The 22,034-nt window shown below is 32.5% G+C and overlaps 1 protein-coding gene across 1 annotated transcript in view; it reads right to left on the bottom strand.

Annotated features, from left to right (window-relative positions):
• LOC125067596 (acetylcholine receptor subunit alpha-like 2) overlaps window positions 1-21,526 on the bottom strand; it is a 32,399-nt gene extending 10,873 nt beyond the window's left edge. The window contains exons 1-3 of the mRNA XM_047676255.1: window positions 21,150-21,526; window positions 5,809-5,853; window positions 4,769-4,878 (exon numbers count right to left, since the gene is read on the bottom strand). Of these exons, the coding sequence (XP_047532211.1) occupies window positions 4,769-4,878; window positions 5,809-5,853; window positions 21,150-21,341 (347 nt within the window). The 5' untranslated portion in view covers window positions 21,342-21,526. The remainder of the gene's footprint in view (window positions 1-4,768; window positions 4,879-5,808; window positions 5,854-21,149) is intronic.
• Window positions 21,527-22,034: the final 508 nt, after the last annotated feature.

Here is a 22,034-nt window from a genome sequence, read left to right as displayed (position 1 = left end):
ACTTTTGAAATTAAGATGTTATATGTGTCCCTTGTGCCTGTAGTTAGACTGGCTCACTCACATTTCAAACCTGAACACAACAATACTAAGTATTGCTGTTCGGTGGTAGAATATTTGATGAGTGCGTGGTATCTATCTAGATGGGCTTGTACAAAGCCCTACCAACAAGTATGTGCATTTAAACCAATACTGTTTGTACTATTTTTGTCCATTGAGAGTCAACCTTGAACATTAGTAATTTAAAACGTCTGAAACTTTATATATCCACTCAATCATTAACTGTTCCTTTTTATGACTGTATTTTTAGACGTTGAAAAAAAGTAATTACTGAGTTTCTTGCCTGTTCTTCTCAGTAGAATCTATAGTCCGAAACGGTGGTAGCTTTACTTTAAATAGTTTGTTAAATGACGATTCAAAAGCCTACTTGAATAAAGTTCATTTTGATTAAGGAAACGTTGGACTTGAATTCCCTAAAAACTGTAAGCTATCTGAAGTTCAGTTGTCATGTTGTCAGTTGGTCATGTTTTCTTTAAATTGGACCATACGAAAAATCGGTGTAGCATAAGATTGGTCGCACGTGCGTCGCTGTCTTATTCTTGCCCATGATTAATAGTTCGCCTCGCTGTTTTGACACAACATGATGTATCATTCGCCGGCGTTTTCTTGTCGATATTTACTATCAATTAACTTTAAGCGTTACAACTTCCGACGCTGTTACCAATGTGGCGACAGAGGCTGTTTACGTAACTGTGTACTCAACATTCAAACTTCTCTTCGGGAGTATATGGACATATTTTTATAAGACATCAATTAGTAAGTATTACAAGAAGTATTTTCTTTACGTTTGTTTTTTATTATATAAGTTCTGATAGCTGAGTTGTTGGTAATATTTGTACGATTAAAAATCTACCATGGGATCCATAACACGTAAATATAATTTACCAAAGAATTAACAAAATTAATATTATTCTACTTAAAGGTTAGGTCGGTCGCTAGTTGTTTGTGTAACATCCTTAGCAAATTCAATTTTAGCTGCCAAACACTTATAAATGAGAAAAGTAGTCGCTTTATATCACGAGTACATTCTGTGAACGTTTGAAAATGACTTAAGAAATAATAGTATGGGTAGAATAAAGAAATAATGTCATATGTCACCTTTTAGAAGTGTTATGTCAAATTCATTAGGAGTGCCTTTTTATTCCACATCAATAATTTTTATCCAATATTTTTGTCACATGTTTTATGATTTATTTTATGTTATCAAATAAAATCAGTCGATGTTACGCAGAATGTGCACTGAACCAATGTATCGAATGATTTTCCAGGTAACAGGAAGTAAGAGAGGCTTTTGCTCTGAAATATTAGCTGGCTGTTCGTATATTTGATTGACTTCAAAAAGAAATAATCTCTGTTTTCTTCAAACGTTTATAAGTACATGATTTCCTTAGAAGCAATGCGCCCCTATTAAATTTAGTTAAAGATTAATCTATAATATATTAATAGGAAGGTTGTTGTTGAGAATGGATGTGGATGGATATAGAGGTAGGGGACGACCCAAGAAACGATGGATGGATTGTGTGAAAGACGATATGGTTAGAAAGAATGTTATTTGTGAGATGACGTCTGACAGAGAAGTATAGAAGACAGCAGAATGTCTTCTACATGCTACGCCGACCCCAAGTAAAATTGGGATAAGGGCAGGAGGATGGATGGTTTTAAATATTATTATGATGTGTTAGTATTTGATTTTTTTATAGGTATATTGAGAAGAAAATACGTAAAGTTTTAATTTTTTCAATTTTACTTCAAAATAATAATATTGGAAAAGTCAAATATCGGATATGTAAAGTTGACGAGTCATTGTGTAATTAATTTATGAAAATTAAAAATTTAAATAAAAAATAATCCTTCTATACTCCTCAATAAATTAAACTCGTGATATGTAACCGAAATCTAGGGTAAATGACCTGATAATATCAATAGACAAATGGTACACGTTTTCACAATTCATCCCATAAACGATTGGACTCAACAGACGGCAACCGACTGTATGTATGAGTCTTCTAATTGGCGCATAACAGGCCATCCCGGCGAACTTAGTTGGCGAACATTCATTAGGACATTACCTAGCACCAAATTGCATTGTGCCGTCTACCTAACTTGTTTCGACCTGTTATAATTAGAAACATGAACATCGACGTCGGCATTAAACTTGATGGAATGACAAACCGGCGTTGCGCAAGTAATAAAGCAACAAATATAATTAAACTGCTACTCGAAAATATATTTCAGACTTATTTATTATTCGAAGAGCCGAGATGGCCCAGAGGTTAGACCACTTGATTTCCACCGATTTTGCGGATTCTAAGCCACTGAATTTTCATGTGCTGAATTTGTTTTTATAATTCTGTTTCGTGGTGAAGGAAAACGTCGTGAGAAAACCTGTATGTTTCGATAAAAAAATCGACTACAAGTTTATTCAACTATTCACCAACCTACAATGAAGCAACACAGTTTCACTTCTATATTTATTTTAAAATATTCTTCATGTGTATGTTATGTGTATTTTTCACCGTCATGTTGCAGGATTTAATTGAATGTGCAGCTACCACCCGATCGAAATTTAGAGTATACCAAGAAAATCCGTCAAAAAACAGAAGTTAAATTATTATTTGAGCGGACGTTAAGGCAAATCCTTACTCAATTATACTTCCAATTGATATGAAACTTGAAATAACATCCATTTAAGTTTTATGCAAAACAAAACAGGATAGAGCTAGTGATTGTTAATTTGATTAAGATTTTTGAATGTGTGCGTCGAGTCTAATGGCCTGAAACGTGTGGTAAGATATTGAAAACCTGACAAAGTCAATTTTAACCGAAGATCATGGCTTGATACATACCAAGCAAAGCAAAGCAGCCTGTATGCTCATAATTCAGCTCGTGGTCAACAGTGAAGGAAATTGTCGTAAAAAAAAATCGATTATTATGAAAATGCCTTCATTTTTAAAAGTATCAACCATAAAACTACTTGGTGGTAGGGCTTTGTGCAAGCCCGTCTGGGTAGGTACCACCCACTCATCAGATATTCTACCGCCAAATAACAGTACTCTGTATTGTTGTGTTCCGGCTAGAAGGGTGAGTGATCCAGTGTAATCACAGGCACAAGGGACATAACATCTTAGTTCCCGAGGTTGGTGGCGCATAGGTGATGTAAGGAATGGTTAATATTTCTTACAGCGCCTTTGTCTATGGGCGGTGGTGACCACTTACCATTAGGTGGCCCATATGCTCGTCCGCCAACCAATGCCATAAAAAAAAAACTAACGTTTCAACTTTTTGACTATTAGTCACTAAAATATATACCTATATATATTATTATACCTAATCTCAATATATAATATAATTTACATAGGTAAGTACATGTCTTTAAATATTACTTTATGGTCTTATCCTTTTTATGGCATTATTCATCTCGCCTCAGTTACCTTAAGCCGTCCAATATAGCTAACTGCCGACACCAGTCCGTAATATCAAAATTCAGATGGTAATCGCTTCGTGTAAAGGCGTTTAAGAATACGAAGTGAATTGAAATACATTTTTAAATAGATAATATTTTATTTCAGTTTTACAAAATCAGAATATTATTTGAATAGGCTCTTACTAGCACCGAATCAATTTATAACATTATATTGAATCTAAAATCTCCAACAGTTCCAAGTGTAGATTGCACGGAGAAGAACCTGTGAAGAATCACGTGATTTTTCTTCTTCTCAAATTAAATTCACAATCTATTCGTAACTATATATCATTCGCTTGCCTTTATCCCTTTTTTGTATGGTCGGCGCTGTGTGTTATAAATCACTGCAAGTTAACTCTTCTTGGGAATGCTTTTGTTATGTATGGTTGTTGGGTTTTTCCAGAATACGGGTCTTTGAGGTACTTGATTTTAATGGTACCAATGGGTGAGCAATCCAAATAGTAGCATAAAATAGTCATAAGTCTTTTGAAATAAAACATACAGCAGGACAGACTGCCCGTGACCACGAACACTGCAAAGTGCTCGAAACGTCGGGATGTTAAAAATAATTAATATACGCGATTAAATCCGTTAAAAACTAGTTTTATTTCAATGTGTAATAATCGCTAAAATCTAAGACAACATAAGTCTTTTTTTAAACTTTTAGATTGATATACTTGGTGGTGGTAGGACTTTGTGCTAGCTCGTCTGGGTAGGTACCACTCACTGATTCTATATTCTACCGCCAAACAGCAGAACCCAGTAGTATTGTGTTCCGGGTTAAAGGGTGTGTGAGCCAGTGTAACTACAGGCACATACATAACATCTGAGTTCCCAAGGTTCGTGGCACATTGACGATGTAAGGAATGTTTAATATTTCTACAGTGCCATTGTTTATGTGGCGGTGGCGACCACTTACCATTTGCTCCTCCGCCTAACTATGTCATAAAAAAATAAAAAGTATATATATTGGCTCTATTCTAAGTCGCAGACAAATCAATTTATAAAAAAATATATACCTCATAGAACAAATTCTCTATCAGCATTCTATATCCATACTGGATACAGTAAGAGTTGATAAACTCTCCTATCAAACAAATTTGGAGTTGTTAAATATGTATGGGCGAAAACGAAAAATTTTCATTAGCCAAAAAAATATTCATAACATGCTCTCACTACGAAACCTAAACGAAACGCTTCGAGATCATAAATATAGTAAAATGCTAAAGGCTTTTTGTATCCACTTACTTGTTATATAGAACGATATCCGGAAGCCAAATGTGCTCCGAGGGAACATAAAGTTCTTTCACACCGCCGTATTCCAAAGGGTCCCATTTAAATTTGTGGTCCTCCCATTCCTGAAATGTTTCTACCATTATTAGAGGCCTTTCAATGTAATAAATAATAATGGAAAAAGAAAGTTACGCCATCAATACCCTAAACACTCATCACATGTATTTATATAATATTTATAAAAATGTGAGATATTTGATATATTTTTATTGATAAAGGTAAGATTTATTTTTTTCCTTTTTTTCCTTTAATAGAAATAATATCAAAATGCAAAAGATCTTTGGATAAGTTATCCAAGTAATTGTATTGGTAAAAATTATATATAACATCTTATGTGTTGTCAAAAAGACAAGCACAATTAAAAATGTCATCATGAAGGTTACCTTCCTCATATTTTACTATTATTATTATAAATTCCATATTTAGTTTTAGTTATAAATAATTGTAACATATTCTCCGTGCACATAAATCTTCATACGAACAGCTTATTTGACGAATTACATGAACGTCTAAAAGACGATCTGCCTCATCAGAGTCATAAGGGACTGCATCGAATCCCGAAACACTAGAGAATATCGATAAACACAATATCAATATCGATTTATTATCAAAAATTTGTAAGAGTTAGGTCGAAGTTGGCGCTTGTACCATCTATACATAACGTAAAGACGGTTGCAGCGTCGAAAACGTGTTTAATGTGGACGAAGACGGGCGACACGTGGTCACAGCATGATTGTCGTACCTTTGGAAAGCCCTCATAATAGTTCATACATTACAACTTGACACGGCACTGTGTCCGTGACATATAAAAAGGTTACTTACTCTGTCTATATTTAATACAATTTTGAGAGTCACTTAAATGTGTAGCCATATTCGAAATGATTAAAATGTCTAAATATTATTTATGTTACTGTGTACATTAAACACTCAAATATGATAACTCACGTATCATGAATGAAATAGTGAATGTACTGTAATATTTATGAATGACTTACATGCTCAAGCCACACGTTCGTTGTTAAAATCTGGTCTTTCAGATTCTGAAAAGGAAAATATATTTATTTTCAATTATATTATAAAACGAAAAGAATATTTCTTGTAAATAAAAAAAACTACATACTATTATTATGTTATATAATCAAAGCCTCTAAATATAACTTATATTTATAAAGGTAATCTATGCATTATAATATAAACTATGGCAAGATTAGCTGCGTCCTTGATGTAGTGTCTGTAGATGATGAGGGTAGGGTAGATTGATATCTATCTCATCACATATTCTACCGCTAAAGAGCAATACAGAGTACATTTATGTCCCGGTTTGAAGAGTGAGATAAACTAAAGGCACAAAGTATTGACGATGTAAGGGTTCGTCTATATTTCTCACACAATGTCTATGGGAGGAGGTGACCACTACATATATTTGATTTAGTAGTAAGGTTACTAGGTTAGTGGTTTTTATATATTGGTTTAAGCCAATCGATTGAGCGTCTTTGGAAATCTGCCAAGAAATTATACGTCAGCATCAAAATGAACACACCAAAGGTGTAGTAATAATGTTAATAAAAATGAAACATTACAAAAATTATTAAACTATAGTTATTTAATTTTTTTATTCAAGTCATCACATTCTCTTCGAATCCGTATTCCAACAACTAATTCGATATAAGATGTAAATATATTAACACAATAATACATAATATTGATATTTTGATAGACTAACTAGTGGTAGATGGTACCCACTTTGTCTGGTCAAAGCCCTACTAAAGCCGGCAAAGTCACCAATAAAATACAATAACTATTTTGTTAGACGAAAAATCTGATATTAGAATAAGATATTATCTAATCGTATACTATCCATGTTTAGTATTAACTGGTAAAACGTCATAAATACGTTCATCTTAATTACGTAAATGTATCTCTTTTTTGTAAAATGTCTACCAGGGAAGGAAAACAAGCCCAAAATCAAAATATTCTTTACTTTTTCTATTACGATCATAATCGTAACCCAGCAGTTACTCTTTTTCACCAATTTAATTACAGAGTATGTCAGTAAAGTACAATAGATATTAAGTAGAAATCAATAAATTATAAGTTCACGCTTTTTATATTTAATATAATCTTGTGTTAAGTAAAATGCCTTATTTAGATCTGACGGTGACACTGCCCGTATACATTAGCGTCGTATGAAATTTTAACAATTTCTTACATAACCAATGCGCCCCCAACCTTGGAAACTGTTACATTGGCTCACTAACCCTTCAAACCAAAACACTACAGTACTAAGTATTTCTGCTTGATGATAGAATATATGGTGGTACCTATCAGATGCCTTTGCACAGAGTATTGTCCAGTGCAAGAATATACATTAACAACGAATCATCTCAACATTCATAATATAGGAGAGAGTCAACTAGGAGCAGTTTGTCTCCATCGATGTCGAAGTTGTTTCGCTGTACCGTGGAACCAACATACTAGCCAAATTCTTTCAAAAAGAGGAATGGCGTTATTCAAGTGTCAAAAGTTTGTCCAATACTTTTTTATAGTAGGTCGGGCTAAATAAACGATTTATCTTCTAGAATACTTCAAAATAATTCTATAACATATTTTAACTTATATAAGATTCATATCTAATATTAGAAAGAGGTAATTTTTTTTATATAGGACGTAATCTCCGAAGCTAATGAGTTAAATCTAAAAAAAATATCTCTGTTAGACTGCGTTATTCCTGAGTACTATACCGTACCAGTAGCGTATAAATTGCAGCCGTGCGAAGACGGGGCGGGTCACGAGTCATCGATAAAAATCTTTTATAGCGACATGCCATTATAGAATGGATGTGTTGAAATTTTTAGTAAACAAATATAATTAAACTATGTCGCCGTGTGCAGCTTCATCCTGCTTGTAAGGAGGATGGTGTTAGGTATTCTTATGATATATTATGTACCCTAGATAATCTATGTACAAAATTATATAGTGATCGGTTGAGTATTTGGCGCTTATTCCAATTGCCGTTTCTCAGTATCTGTGATTTTAGCTTGTGTTATTGTAACTGCGTTTAGCGAATAAGCACAACCACTATTGTCAAGCTAATCGATATGAAGTGTCATGATGCTATTATATCAATTATTTCGTATATAATTTCTATATTATATAAAATTACATATGAATCATAATGTTACTGAAATAATTATAATATATTGGATATACGCGTAGTTAGTAAACTTTGCGGTGCTTATGATTTGAGTAATTTTATTTACCGTTAAAACTTGTAGTCCAACATATTTGTATGATACGCAAATTCTAAAAAAATAAATTACATATCCCTTAAGGACACTGGTAATATAATTATAAATGGCAACTAAATTATGAGTTCATAAATAAATGCAATAAATTAAAGACACTATGATTTTTTTTTAATTTACCTTAAATGGTAGGTTAAAATAACTAACAAATTCGTGGTTATGAAGAAACAATTAAAAAAAATTACAAAAACCACCTTTTTTTGAAGTCGACAAAAATAATCATCCAGAATATTTTTTTTTTCTGGAAAAGTTTATTTAAATACATAAATACTTGAGATTAAAACGTCTTAGCCGAAAAATGTCTGTACCGGCTTACGTAGAAAATATACATAATGTTGCTTACACTTTTTTAAGAATGTTACCTATATTATTTGGTAATTTATAGTATTTAGTGATAAGTTGATGGTGTAACTATTTCAATAAAAAAATAAAATAGCTGTGTCTGTGTGAGTGTGGCACGCGACGACGAGTTATAAGTCCTCCCTTTGTGAACGCTCGGCGCGAAATGCCACCTTGAACGTTTCGATTCATTGTTGACAGGTAATTATCAAAAAAAAAAAACATAACTTAAAAATTAAAACATATTTTTGGCCGTAAACAAAGACTTAAACTTTATAATTGCATAAGTATTAATTCAGTTAACGATGTTGGGTGGAAATAACATCATCTTTGAAGCTTAATATGTGCATTCAGCTTGGATTTTTTCCCCAAAAATAATACATTAATATTTTTGATTTTATCAATACATTAAAAATAAAATTTTCATTTTCATAGGTAAAGAGCGTTCAATTCACACTGAATGTAGATACTTTTGAAAGCATCTTCAACAAATAATTGCTCCAATATCATCAGTAATGTTTATTAAGGATTTTTTTCTATTTTATGAGATTCCATGAATAAGAGATTAAATTTTTGTTCACCTAGGAGACAATTTTTTTGTTTAAGTAACTGATAAATATTTCGCTCACAATCCATTTAAAAATTCTCGTAAAAACGACTAATTCGGTATAAATGCTTTTAAAAAGGTTTCCACCTAAATTAAATTTTACTAAAATGAAAGCACATAATGGCCTTTGATTGTGTGCAACACGAAACTTTGGTCAGGAAGCTACGTCATTATGGAATTAGGGACACTGCACTCAGTCTTCTGATTTCGTATCTGAGCAATCGCATTCAGAGGGTTGATGTAAATGGAAAGAGATCTCCCGGGTCTCCAGTTACTGTGGGGGTCCCTCAAGGATCAATTCTTGGACCATTTCTCTTCCTTGTTTATATAAATGACCTGCCACATCTCCTAGGTGATAAACTCGAGATAGTATTGTTTGCTGATGATACTTCTTTAATTTTTAAAATAAAAAGACGTCTTTCAATATATGACGATGTGAACAATACTCTCTCTGAAATAGTAAATTGGTTTAGTGTTAATAATTTAATGTTAAATAGTAAAAAGACTAAATGTATTAAATTCACTACTCCCAATGTAAGATGTGTCAAAACGAGTGTACGTTTAAACGGGGAAGCATTAGATGTTTTAGAATCAACAGAGTTCCTTGGTATGACAATAGACTCTAAGCTCCAATGGGGCCCCCATATAAATAAATTGGCGAATAGACTTAGCTCTGCAGCCTATGCGGTAAAAAAAATTAGACTTTTGACTGATGTGGATACGGCACGCCTTGTGTACTTCAGTTATTTCCATAGTATAATGTCGTATGGCATCCTACTCTGGGGTAATGCAGCTGACATTAATACTATTTTTGTACTGCAGAAGAGGGCTATTCGTGCAATTTATAACCTGGTCCCAAAAGATTCGTTAAGAGGTAAATTTAAAGAAATTAAAATAATGACTGTCGCTTCTCAATTTGTTTTTGATAATGTTATGTATGTACGCAAAAACATAAATGATTTTCCCAGAAATTGTGACGTACATTCTATTAACACTAGGAACAAGAATAAACTTGTTACTCCAAGTACCCGATTACACAGGGTTAGTAACTCTTTTTTGGGGCAATGTATACGTTTTTACAACAGGATCCCAGAAAACGTTCAAAATTATTCAATTATAAAATTCAAAAGAGTCGTTAAAGAGCGTTTGTGTGCTAAAGGATATTACAACACTAATGACTTTTTAGTTGACTGCACACCTTGGGAATGAAATGATCGCCTCCAGGCTGTTTCAAACAACTAATATATACTTATCATTGTACCTACATGGAAAATGGTTAAAAAAAAATGAAAAAAAATATATCCCGCTGAGTTTCTTTCGCCGGTTCTTCTCAGGTCCGAGGTGCTAAATTCCGAACCGGTGGTAGATTTTTGACAATCAATAAGCAAGTGCAAACACTTCTATATTGAATAAAGATTTTTGACTTTGACTTTGACTTTGACATACACGCACATTATTAACTTGCTACCATTACGTCATAAATGTATGTTCATATTATTCGTGAAGAGTTTTCTTTAACTGTATATTTGAAGTCCACTATAGATATATTTACTCACGAAGGAGAGCATTGGTATGACTTAGTGACGCTCGTGCTTACTAGATGTCTTAGTGTGCGTGAGACGCCTAAGAGTAGTGATAGCAAAACACAAATTGAATTATATTTGTTATTTTGTCTTCGCGAGTGAATAGGTTTGTAATTAATAATGCATTGGTACGTAGAAGGCTCTTAATAACCATAAGAGATTTAGCAGGTGCAATAACGAGTCTAGGGATTTCAAGCGTCCATCTCATTTCAAATACATACCCTTTGGAGGTTAAGTTAGCAACTAGCTTAGATGAAAAATCTTTATTGCATTTATATATATATATATATATATGCAAAATCCAATAAATATTTTATGGAAGATTTTTACAACTGGGTGTTCTTAGTGTCATTTTTTGTTTAGGACTTTTTTAGTTCCAAAAATGGCTCAAAACTGTTTATATTAAATATATATGGAACGAAATCTTATATTATATTCATATATGACTAATGATACTCACTGTTCGGTATTATGATGTAAACAAATTTGTCTTTACATAGTAAATTGATGTAGAGTAAAAAATATATTAATAAAAAATAAACAAATGTAAAAATTTACGGACCAAATGTGAAATATATTTTAGCATCAAGTTCGCGACTCATCAACTTTGTTTGAAAGCGCTCAGTTAACAAAACTCTAAAGAGCAACTGTTTGGCTAGCCCGTATATCAGGAACGACCACTCACGAGTAAAACCGAGGTAATCTTTACCGCAAGCTCACGGTTCGCTCGTCGATCAGTACATTAACAAACAAATTTGACATTGCTCGATCCGATCGTGACATATTGGAAACTGACATACGGTCATATGTTTTACGCGTGAACTTTTTATAAATTGAATATTATTACTATTTACTTTATTTGGTTACTGTCGCAAACCACTTTCTGTCATTTTGTAATCGAGGACGATGCCGAGTTTTGCGTCTGATTTTACAGAGTAGGTTTTAAAGAGTCATGATCATCATCCTTCTGCCCTTACCCCAATTTTACTTTAGGTCATGCAGCATGTCTTCTTCTTCCATACTTCTCTGTCGGACGTCATCTCACAAGTAACATTCTTTCTAACCATACCGTCTTTCACACAATCCATCTATCGTTTCTTTGGTCGTTCCCTAACTGGATATAGATCCATCTACATCCATGCAAGGCTTAAGAAAGAGTAACTATTAAATGTGTTATGTTACATCCGACTACTAATTTTTAGCGACTTTAATCGTTAATTATCATGAAAAATTGCGTAAAAATAAGTAATTTATATGTGTTGATTAAATATAATACAGTTAATTAAACGGTAAATATTTTAAAGGTTGTTAAACTTTAAGCTCAATTTGTTTCATTCTCCATAAAAACCCAGTTTTTTTTTAAATAAAACTATGTAGAAATAATACCTTTATTGTTATTTCAAAAAGCAATTGCACAAGGACTTCGGTCAGAAAACTAATTTCCGGTAGGTGGATTCCGCGGGTTCGGTAGAGACATATAAAAATAGCAATTAAGTTAAACACATTAATTACATTAATTATCACATAATAACTTCAAAATCACTTTAAATGTTCCAACAAAAGTAAAATTAATTTAAAAAAAAATTGTGATGACGAAGTTTATATACGTCATTGTGTAAATCTTGTGCATACTCATAATTTAAATAATCATAGACATTTATAATTCATAGTTTGCCCACAAAGTAATTATATACATATATAATAAATTATGAATTTGTCGTTGGTGTGCGTTATAATAATAAAATAAACAAAGAAAACTAAGGCAAGGACGTTTATTTTGTTGAGACTCAACAAAAAATATATTTATAAAATATATTAATTGAACAACTAGCTCAGTCGATCCTAAGGAACAAGGATGCTCCACAACACTAACGTTTTACTAATAAAACTATTAGGTGCCACTGGTAACCATGTTTATTCAGAAAATTCCTAAATGCTATATGCAAACAATAAGCGAATCTTGCCATCGCGATTCAGAATTATCTACAATTTGACATAACGCCATCTAGTATTTACAACATGAAATATATATGTACATTAATTACGTATACATTAATATTAAAATAAGCGAACTTTATTATATATTAAGTATCAACACAATATCAAAAACAAAGTGTGTAATTTAAAGTCTATTTAATATGTATGACGCAGAGTTAGCTACTGAAATTATACAGTAAATATTTTGTATTCTACTTTGTGCCTCTCTTTGTGCCCATAGTTAACATTCTCTGAGTAAGCTAACAGTTATGGAATTACGTGAGGAATCTAAACCACTACAAGTTATAACTTATAATATTATTTAAATTATAATAATTATACCTTTTTGTATTATTATCGTGGATCTAAATATAGCAGCCGAGGTGACGAGATACACCAGTATAGATAACGTTAATCTAAGCCAAAGATTTCGGGTTCAAACCCTGGCAAGTACTTTGTTATCGAGTGTTTAATTTGTTTTATAATTTATATAGTGCTCGGAGATGAAGTAAATTTGTAAGTGTCGAATTTTATTTTTTTTAATTTGTGTTTATAATTCATCTCGTGCTCGGCGGTGAAGGAAAACATCGTGAGGAAACCTGCATGTGTCTAATTTCAACGAAATTCTGCCACAAGTGTATTCCGCCAACCTGCATTGGAGCGGCGTGGTGGAATATGCTCCAAACCTTCTCCTCAAAGGGAAAGGAGGCCTTTATCCCAGCAGTGGGACATTTACGGGCTGCTAATGCTAAAAAATGAATTTTACTGATTTTCTGCCATATTTGTGACACCAACCCGTTATGTGGAAGATCAAAACCTTCTCAAGAATGAAGAAGTCTTTTGCCTAGCCGAGGGGCAACAGGATGCTTGTTTAATATGCATAAATAATATAATTGTGGATATAAGGACATTTGTTAGATGGATAATCTAGTTTGAGCTTGATGAAGCCACGTTTTGTAATTAGTTGAGTCGCCTGATGCTGTTTCTTCCTTACTTGAGGTACTTTTTTCTTTTTCAGAAAGATTAAAAAATACATTACCAGTGAATGTTCGAAACATACAGAATATACAAATTAATTATAATAAATAAAGAAAACCCTATATTCTTACAACATCAAATACGTATGAACATAATACTTGTTGCTATGTAATTATATTCTTGTTTAATAATGTTGATGGATTTGATTTTCATTGAACTTATTTGTCTCGTAACGTCAACGTAAGGCCTTCTAAATTGGACTTACCGAAACTATTACACAGTGTCAAATTAATTATTAGTTTGAATAGTAAATTTTGGAGCGTTCCGTATTTAGCAATAAATCGTTGTGTGTCGTGTTTGAGTAATCTGATGTATAAATTTTCTAAGAAATGTAGTATAAAGTATAAGCCGGTTAAAATCAGCCTATTAGTCTCGTCTTCGTTTTGGAGATAGATTCGGAGCTTAGTTTGCCACGCAGTTCCACTACGGATTACAGAAAAAAACCATATCTTAGATTTACTTTCGAAGCACGTTCAATTTCTCAGGATAACTTTCCTTGAGTTACCGGATTAATTAATAATTATATATATGTATAAATTATTTTATTTGCTTATAGAAAATATCTCAATTTTAAATATTCTTACTTCTGTTTTCTAGTAGTGGGTCGGGCTATTTGGGATTTCTATTAATGAATCCTTAGCCAAATCCGCGGAGTGAATATTGGACACGTGCCTCAAAATGCATTTGAACATGATTTAAAGATGTCCTATCAGATTTGCCGCTTCATTGAATTGATGGAATATAGAATGTTCATGGATTTGTGTTAGTCCTCTGTTTGGAAACCATCCCTTAACAGTAGTTCTGCTACCACATATTAGTATTTTGTATTATTTTTTTCAGATTTTAAAAGAGAGTTTTTAAATGGCATACATCTACGGCGTCGAATTGATGGCGTGCGTAATGATTTATGTTTCTTGCAATGCCGGTGTCAGTACAATAAGTAGGTAAGATTCAGTAATCACATGCTAGTAGGATTTAGTTTCTTAATTAAAAGATTGATCGTTTTTTATCGATAAAACACCGTTCATCGCTTCGTTCACGTCAAAGTGTGACTTAGTTTTTGAGCAAACGTTTCGGATATGTGTGTTTTATTTCCAATTGTTGATGCAAAATCGACAACAAATAAAGTCGGAAGAGAATCTATATAGATCCGCAGGCTCCACGGGTCTGGAAGAACGCCCACAAACAATAATATTTCAGATGGCTTATTTGTATTTCACGTTTGTTGAAATACATTTCAATAGCTGTTAGAAATGGTAAGGCAAAATGAACTCAAAAGCCATAACCATAGAACTTGAATTAGAGTTTATGTAGATAAGGGCCCTTTCTGTCTTATTCAGTTTTAGACATAGTTTTATATATTTATTTATTTATTTATTTATTTATTATAATATCAACACCAACAAGAAGTACACTCATACACACAATATAGACATTAAACATAAGGTTTATATAAACCAAGTGTCTCCTTAATTATAGGTGTTGCAAGATATGTCAATATTACAAGTTAACAAAATATAATAATTTCCAGATTTACAATATTAATTACAATTAGAAAGAGATATTAAGAATTCAATTATTAGAAAAATTAACACATAAATATAAATAAAATGAATAAGATATTATTATTAGAATACATTAAGATTTACGATTAAAATACGATTAAATGCAAACAATTAATTATACGGTACAATTAATAAAGGGGTTAAAACATAGATTCAAGACAACAATTTATACATTACTATTTAAAAAGCATTGATATTTTTTTGCGAAAGAGATTCAATTTGTCATTAAATATATCAACAATAAGAGCTTCGTTTGACTTTTTCTCATTGTTAATCATATTGAGCGATTTATAAATATTGTTATGATCGATGATTAGCCTATTAATTGGAGAGTAGCGCCCTTGACGGGAGCGAGTGAGTTTTTCAACGAAGGGAGTATACACTGATGGTCTGGTGGCCTTAACGGGAGCCCGAATCATAACTTTAGAAAGTAGATAACTACAGTCGATTTTACCGTTCAATAAGTTATAAAGGAAAACGTTATCAAGGACACGTCTACGATCGTGAAGGGAAAGAAGATTAAAATATGCAAGTCTATCATCGTAACTTGGCAGTCTTTTAGCTAGATTTTGACTAAAAGATAAGTGCCATAAAAATCTTCTTTGTACACTTTCAAGCCTATTCTTGTAGATATCGTAGTGAGGATTCCATACAATGCTACCGTACTCCAGAATACTGCGCACTAAAGCAGTGTATAAAGTAATTTTAGTCTGAGGCTGTTTAAAATCCTTACAATTACGCAAGACAAATCCCAAAGCCTTAAAAGCTCTAGTTACTACATTGTCCACATGAAGATGAAACCGCAATTTAGTATCTAAAATGATGCCTAGATCACGTATATTGTCCACTTCTGTAAGCAAATGTCCGTTAATGGTGTACGATCTATCGAAAGTGGTTTTTTTCCTACTGAACCGTATAACGAAACATTTTTCAGTGTTTAAGCTCATGTCGTTTATGTGACACCATGAGACCAAACTATTCAAATCTCTCTGCAGAAATATGGCATCTGAAGCATTGGATACAGGTCTAAAAAGTTTGAGATCGTCAGCGAATAAATAACATTTAGAGTGTTTGAAGCATGAACTAATGTCATTAATAAAGACATTAAAAAGCAAAGGTCCCAAGTGAGATCCCTGAGGTACTCCAGAGTGAGATATGAAGGGTTTGGATGAGTAGCCGTTGATAACCACCTTTGACTTACGATCGTGGAGATAAGACCCAAACCAGTTAAAAACAGTGCCCGTTATACCAATCGATTTAAGTTTTTGCAATAGTTTATGATGGTTAACTTTGTCAAAGGCCTTACTAAAGTCGGTATAAATAGCATCAATGGAGTTGCCACCATCTACCGCCTCAGTAAGGTCTTCAACAAACGAAGCAAGGTTAGTTGTGGTAGAACGGGCCCTCAAAAAACCGTGTTGTTGCGGTACAATGGTCTGCTTTACTTGTGATAAGAGGCACGGGTATACAAGAAGTTCAAATATTTTACCAAATACTGAAATTATAGATATCGGTCTATAATTTTCTGCCGAAGCCCTGTCGCCTTTCTTATGCAAGGGTATAACCAAAGCTTCCTTCCAAGCTGATGGGTAGACCCCTGTACTCAAAGATCGGTTGATGATTAATGTAAGTGGCTTGACTAATTCATCAGCACACTTGGTAACAAATAAGGCAGGTATACCGTCCGCACCAGCTCCTTTAGATGAATCTAGACCCTTTAAGACTTTAAGGACTTGGCTGGAGGAGAATGATAGAGAATAAAGGCAACTATTAACTGCTAAGGTTTTAACAGGCTCAGACTGAATGGGTATAGACATAGAACGATTAATACTTTAAAATGTTTTGAATGATTAAATATATTTAAAAAAAATATCAAAATATATGTGTAAGGATATCATTTATCGATAATTTAGGAGGACGATACTCAGGCAGCCTGTAACAGGATACTAGGACAATAATATTAAATTATTATATAATCATTCAGCGCGTGGGCTAATTTTAAAGATCATCAGTCGTCATAATCATTTAAAAAAAACACGTTGAAAGATATCTTCACATACAGGTCACGCTAATAATAGCCTTTTAAAGGCTAAAGGTCAGAATTATTCTCCACGAATAAATTAATTATGGAATGGGGACACCTTTATTAAAACGAATATTTAACTATACGAAAAATTCGGCTTTGCTCGTCTTTCATTTTTATTTTTAGGTTCTGTATGAATTGGCGAATGTCAGTATATTTATTTTATGTAACGTTACATAACACAATATAACATAAGCAGCCCGTAAATGTCCCACTGCTGGGATAAAGGCCTCCTCTCCCTTGGAGGAGAAGGTTTGGAGCATATTCCACCACGCTGCTCCAATGCGGGTTGGCGGAATACACATGTGGCTGAATTTCGTTGAAATTAGACACATGCAGGTTTCCTCACGATGTTTTCCTTCACCGCCGAGCACGAGATGAATTATAAACACAAATTAAGCACATGATTTTTCAGTGGTGCCTGCCTGGGTTTGAACCCGAAATCATCGGTTAAGATGCACGCGTTCTAACCACTGGGCCATCTCGGCTATGTAACGTTATCAACGTTCAATTCATTCATAATATTTTACAAGCAAGAAATTGCGAAGACGTCTTATATTAACAAATATTATTCAACACTAAATTTATAATCAACTAGAATGTTAAATGTAGATATTAACTGTTTTTTTTTTTTATCTGAAATGCTATGCGGTATATATATTATTCATTATTAATAAAATTTCTCAGTATGCAATAACAAAAATTATATATAAAATATATAAAATGAAATGAAATGAAATGAAATGCTATGAAAATGTATAAAATAGTAGAATATTTAATATACAATTAGAAAAAAAAAATCCTTTTCAATTTTATTCCAATTTTCACTTCGTCCTCCTTTCTGTTAGTTCTTCTTTTTCGTTTTCCTCAATATCCTTCCCCTATTCGATATGAATCGTAAAATTCAGTTATTTCGCCATTTTTCAAGTTCAATTCTATTGCACGAATAACATCATCTTATTTAACTTCTAAAATGTTCGATTTAGGTGATTAAAAACATTTCAACAATTTTGAAAAGTTAATACAAGCTTGGTGGTAGGACTTCGTGCAAGGTAGGTACCACCCACTCATCTATCATATAATCTACCGCCAAGCAGCAATACTTTCTAGTATTGTGGTTTTAAGAGTGAGAGTGCCTACAGGCACAAGGCACATAACATCTCAGCTCCCAAACTTAGTGGCGCATTGGCGATGTAAGGAATGATTAAAATTTCTTACGGCGCCAGTGTCTATGGATGGTGACCTCTTACCATGAGGGCCATCTTATCAATTTATTGTCTATTTCATAAAAAATACCACAAATATATAAGCAGTGGTACATGAAAACGTTTTGCAGCAAATACTTATATATGCTCAGAGACGTACTTTTGTGTACATTACGAGTTTTTTATAACGTACTAAATATTTACGTCGACACTTATGTTCTGTGTTCCTAATTTAATGTAAAGCAATATGGTTTATACAATAACTTATATTTACAATTTGCTTCAAAGCTATTGCGGCATTGCATAAAATTAAAAATAATTTATTGTGGGAGACAAAATGCTGTTCAAGTAAAAAAATATATTAGGGGTGGTATTCTGTAAGACCACACTTATTTGTAGAAGTTGACAATTTCACACATCAGGTATTCTTTCCTCTAAGAGTATTCATGAGTTCTAGTTAATTCACAAGGTTGGTGGCGCATTAACGTTGTAAGGAATGGTTAATATTTCTTACAGCACTACCTAGATATATATATATATATATATATATATAGGTACAATAGATCTACATTAATTTTAACCAATTTGATGTGCATTAATCAATGTACATCATAAACTGCCACTAAATTGGAATCAATAATTCTAAATTCAAAATAATGCTGAAATCTCTGACAGGCATATTCATTTATGGATAATAAAAGTTTATGATGTCCACGTATAGGATTAAACAATAAATAGTAGAGCATTATAGACTTATGGTCCCGACCCTTTTCAGCGCACCGGTTTTGATGAAATGTGTGGATTTTATTTTTGAAATGACGTTTAATTAGAAGTCATTTGTTTGGTAATCATGAAATGACACGTGAAGTTATTGAAATTAAAAAAACTAAATATACGTCTCGGGATGTCCGACAGAAGTGATAACTTAAACTAATTTAAGTTGAACTATGCATTTAATGTAACTATTATTGAAATAGATTAACACCAAAAAAGGTTAGGTTTTTACTTAACTGTCATGTATATTAATATGACAATGTAAGGAAAAGTTATTTATTAATAAATTTTTTTTTGATTATAAAATTTAATTTATTCTTAGTTACAATACTTGAATATGTAAATTAGAATGTTTTTATGTACTTTATTGGTTGTTGCTTGCCTACCGCTGCCGTATGCGTAAGGGAAAGGGAAGCTAGACAGACGGGCGCCGTAACGCGTTACGTAACGAAGCGGTTTTGTAACTTCTTATGAGACTTCTTATTATCACTTCAAAAAACAATATTTTTTTAATTAAAAAATCCAAAAGCTTCGCGGAAAAGAAAATCATTACGATCCATTTACTTTGGAATTAACAACATATGATTACAAGCAAAGAAAATATTATATAAAACTGGATTGAGTTTGAATTAACTTCAAACAATCTCAGGGTACACGTAGACGTCGCTGTTGTTTTATTATACCTAAATCCCTCTCCCGACTGTTGAATTAAGGAACCTTAAAAAAGGCCTTATTTATAAAAGTTGTTTAGCTAAGCGCTTTCTTTCTGACGTCATTGATTCTACATTCGAAAGAAGAGACACGGCATAGTTTACTAATCACTCTCTAAGCAATTTTTACAAGTAAAGCCAACAGGACAGCAGTCAGCTACGTTTAAAAAAAATGTATTTTATAAATAATTGTTTCATTTAAGGAATTAAACCTTTTATTGACTCTTGCTTTGACTCGTGGTGTCGTTTAATTTTGTTCGTTTAGACCGAACTAAAATAATTCATGTTTTTTTAATTACAAACTTGTGAACCGCCCCCGCCCCCGGCTTCGCACTTCGTTGCTTAGTTTTAAAGATCTAAGCATACACAGGGACAGTCAGACATTGGGAAGCGACTTTGTTTTATAATATGTACTGAAAAAAGACATGCATATTTTGGATCAAATACTTAAAACAATAAGGATTACGATTATGAATGAAACTGTGAACATGATTGTTTGAGAAATTTTTACCAATTATAATTGCCTTAAAAAAAATATTTTCGCCTTCAATTTTTCTTTGCCGTGATAACACAGTAATATTTATTTAAACGAAAGCAACAGCCCAAAAGTTGTTTCCCAGCACTTTCACCTTTTTTTTAAAGCAGGCTTGGATCTTATTTCATCAGGCTGCTCCAAAGTACGTCGGTGGAATGTTTAATTAATGTACTTCAAATTCAACGTTTGTGTAATAGCTTTTGCGGACTTCGCCATTGCTATTATCACGAGGAATTAAAAGTTGGAGTTTGTCCCTTTAAGCGAATAGAAAATTTGTTAATTAGGATTTTTGTATGTTGTATTATTCTGTAGATCTTAACTTTTTTACAACAGTGATTGGTTCGAGTTCGGTATGGTTCAATAATTGTTTATTCGTATTCGAACAATTTTTTTTTCAATCTCCGAGTATCTCGAACGCTCTGATCATATAAAACCTCAAAGAAAATAAAAAATATGGATTTATAATGTAAGACCAAAACGTAGCTGACTGTAGCCCTGTAAATCTGAGCGTTTAATTAAGTTCCCAACTATTTTAATAATCACTTTATAGAAACTTTAACGTTATGTTATATAAATATTTGTATATTTGTCTTAATGTCTATGAATATCTCTTACCAGGTCGATGAGTTGCGAAAGCCGTAGACCAAGTTTGACTAGCACTGTGTTGTTATTTTTGTCAACTGGTCGTATCAGTCTATTGTAATTACTCAACAGATCGTCGTAAAGTCTCTTGGCATCAGGATTAGCAAGACTAATACCACATAGAGTTAAAATAAAGAAAATAACAACACTTCCACACAGATACATTTTAACATAAACCAATTATATTTATTAGGTTATATATTAGAATACTGTTTAAATTAACACAATATACTTCCCCTAACACGCGTCATTTTTAATAAAAAAAGATTGTTTTAAATGTTTCCTATTAATGTATAAAATCGAAGTATTTTTTTTTTCTAAAATTTGACAGCTACGCCCGACAAGCTTGGGCGACCGTGGCGCCTCTACTGGCGGGAAAATGAGGTAACTCGGACGCCATTGCGCAAACTCCGCGCTGAATTTTATTGGGCCGAATAAAACAAGCATTCAATAGCCAATACAAAAGTTGTTTTTATTAATTTACTGTGTACATCAAACTTTGAATCCCTCTTTGATCCTTTGAAAAAAAAAGTCTTATTATTAATTATTATTTATAATAAAAATAATGCGTTGAATATTATTAATTAAATTAAGAGATAAGTAAGCCTTAAATTTGTATTTTGTTATAATTAAATTTTCCTAAGAAATAAATGTATTTATTAACTTCTTTTTAATTGTAACTTAAAGTATTATATTGTTAATTTAAAGTATTATATTAAAGTAAACTTAAAACAATTCATAATATTTTAGAACTCTGAATACTTTATTTAAGTACATGCCGGCCGGATCAATCTCAGTACGCATGCGCGTTACTTCATTCATTACAACGTGCATTACGTACCATAATAGATGGCGTTA

Source organism: Vanessa atalanta, chromosome 12 (genome assembly GCF_905147765.1).
Source record: "Vanessa atalanta chromosome 12, ilVanAtal1.2, whole genome shotgun sequence".
Classification (NCBI taxonomy): domain Eukaryota; kingdom Metazoa; phylum Arthropoda; class Insecta; order Lepidoptera; family Nymphalidae; genus Vanessa; species Vanessa atalanta.
The sequence above is the reverse complement of the archived record's forward strand: the minus strand, read 5'-3'. Positions and strand labels throughout refer to the sequence as shown.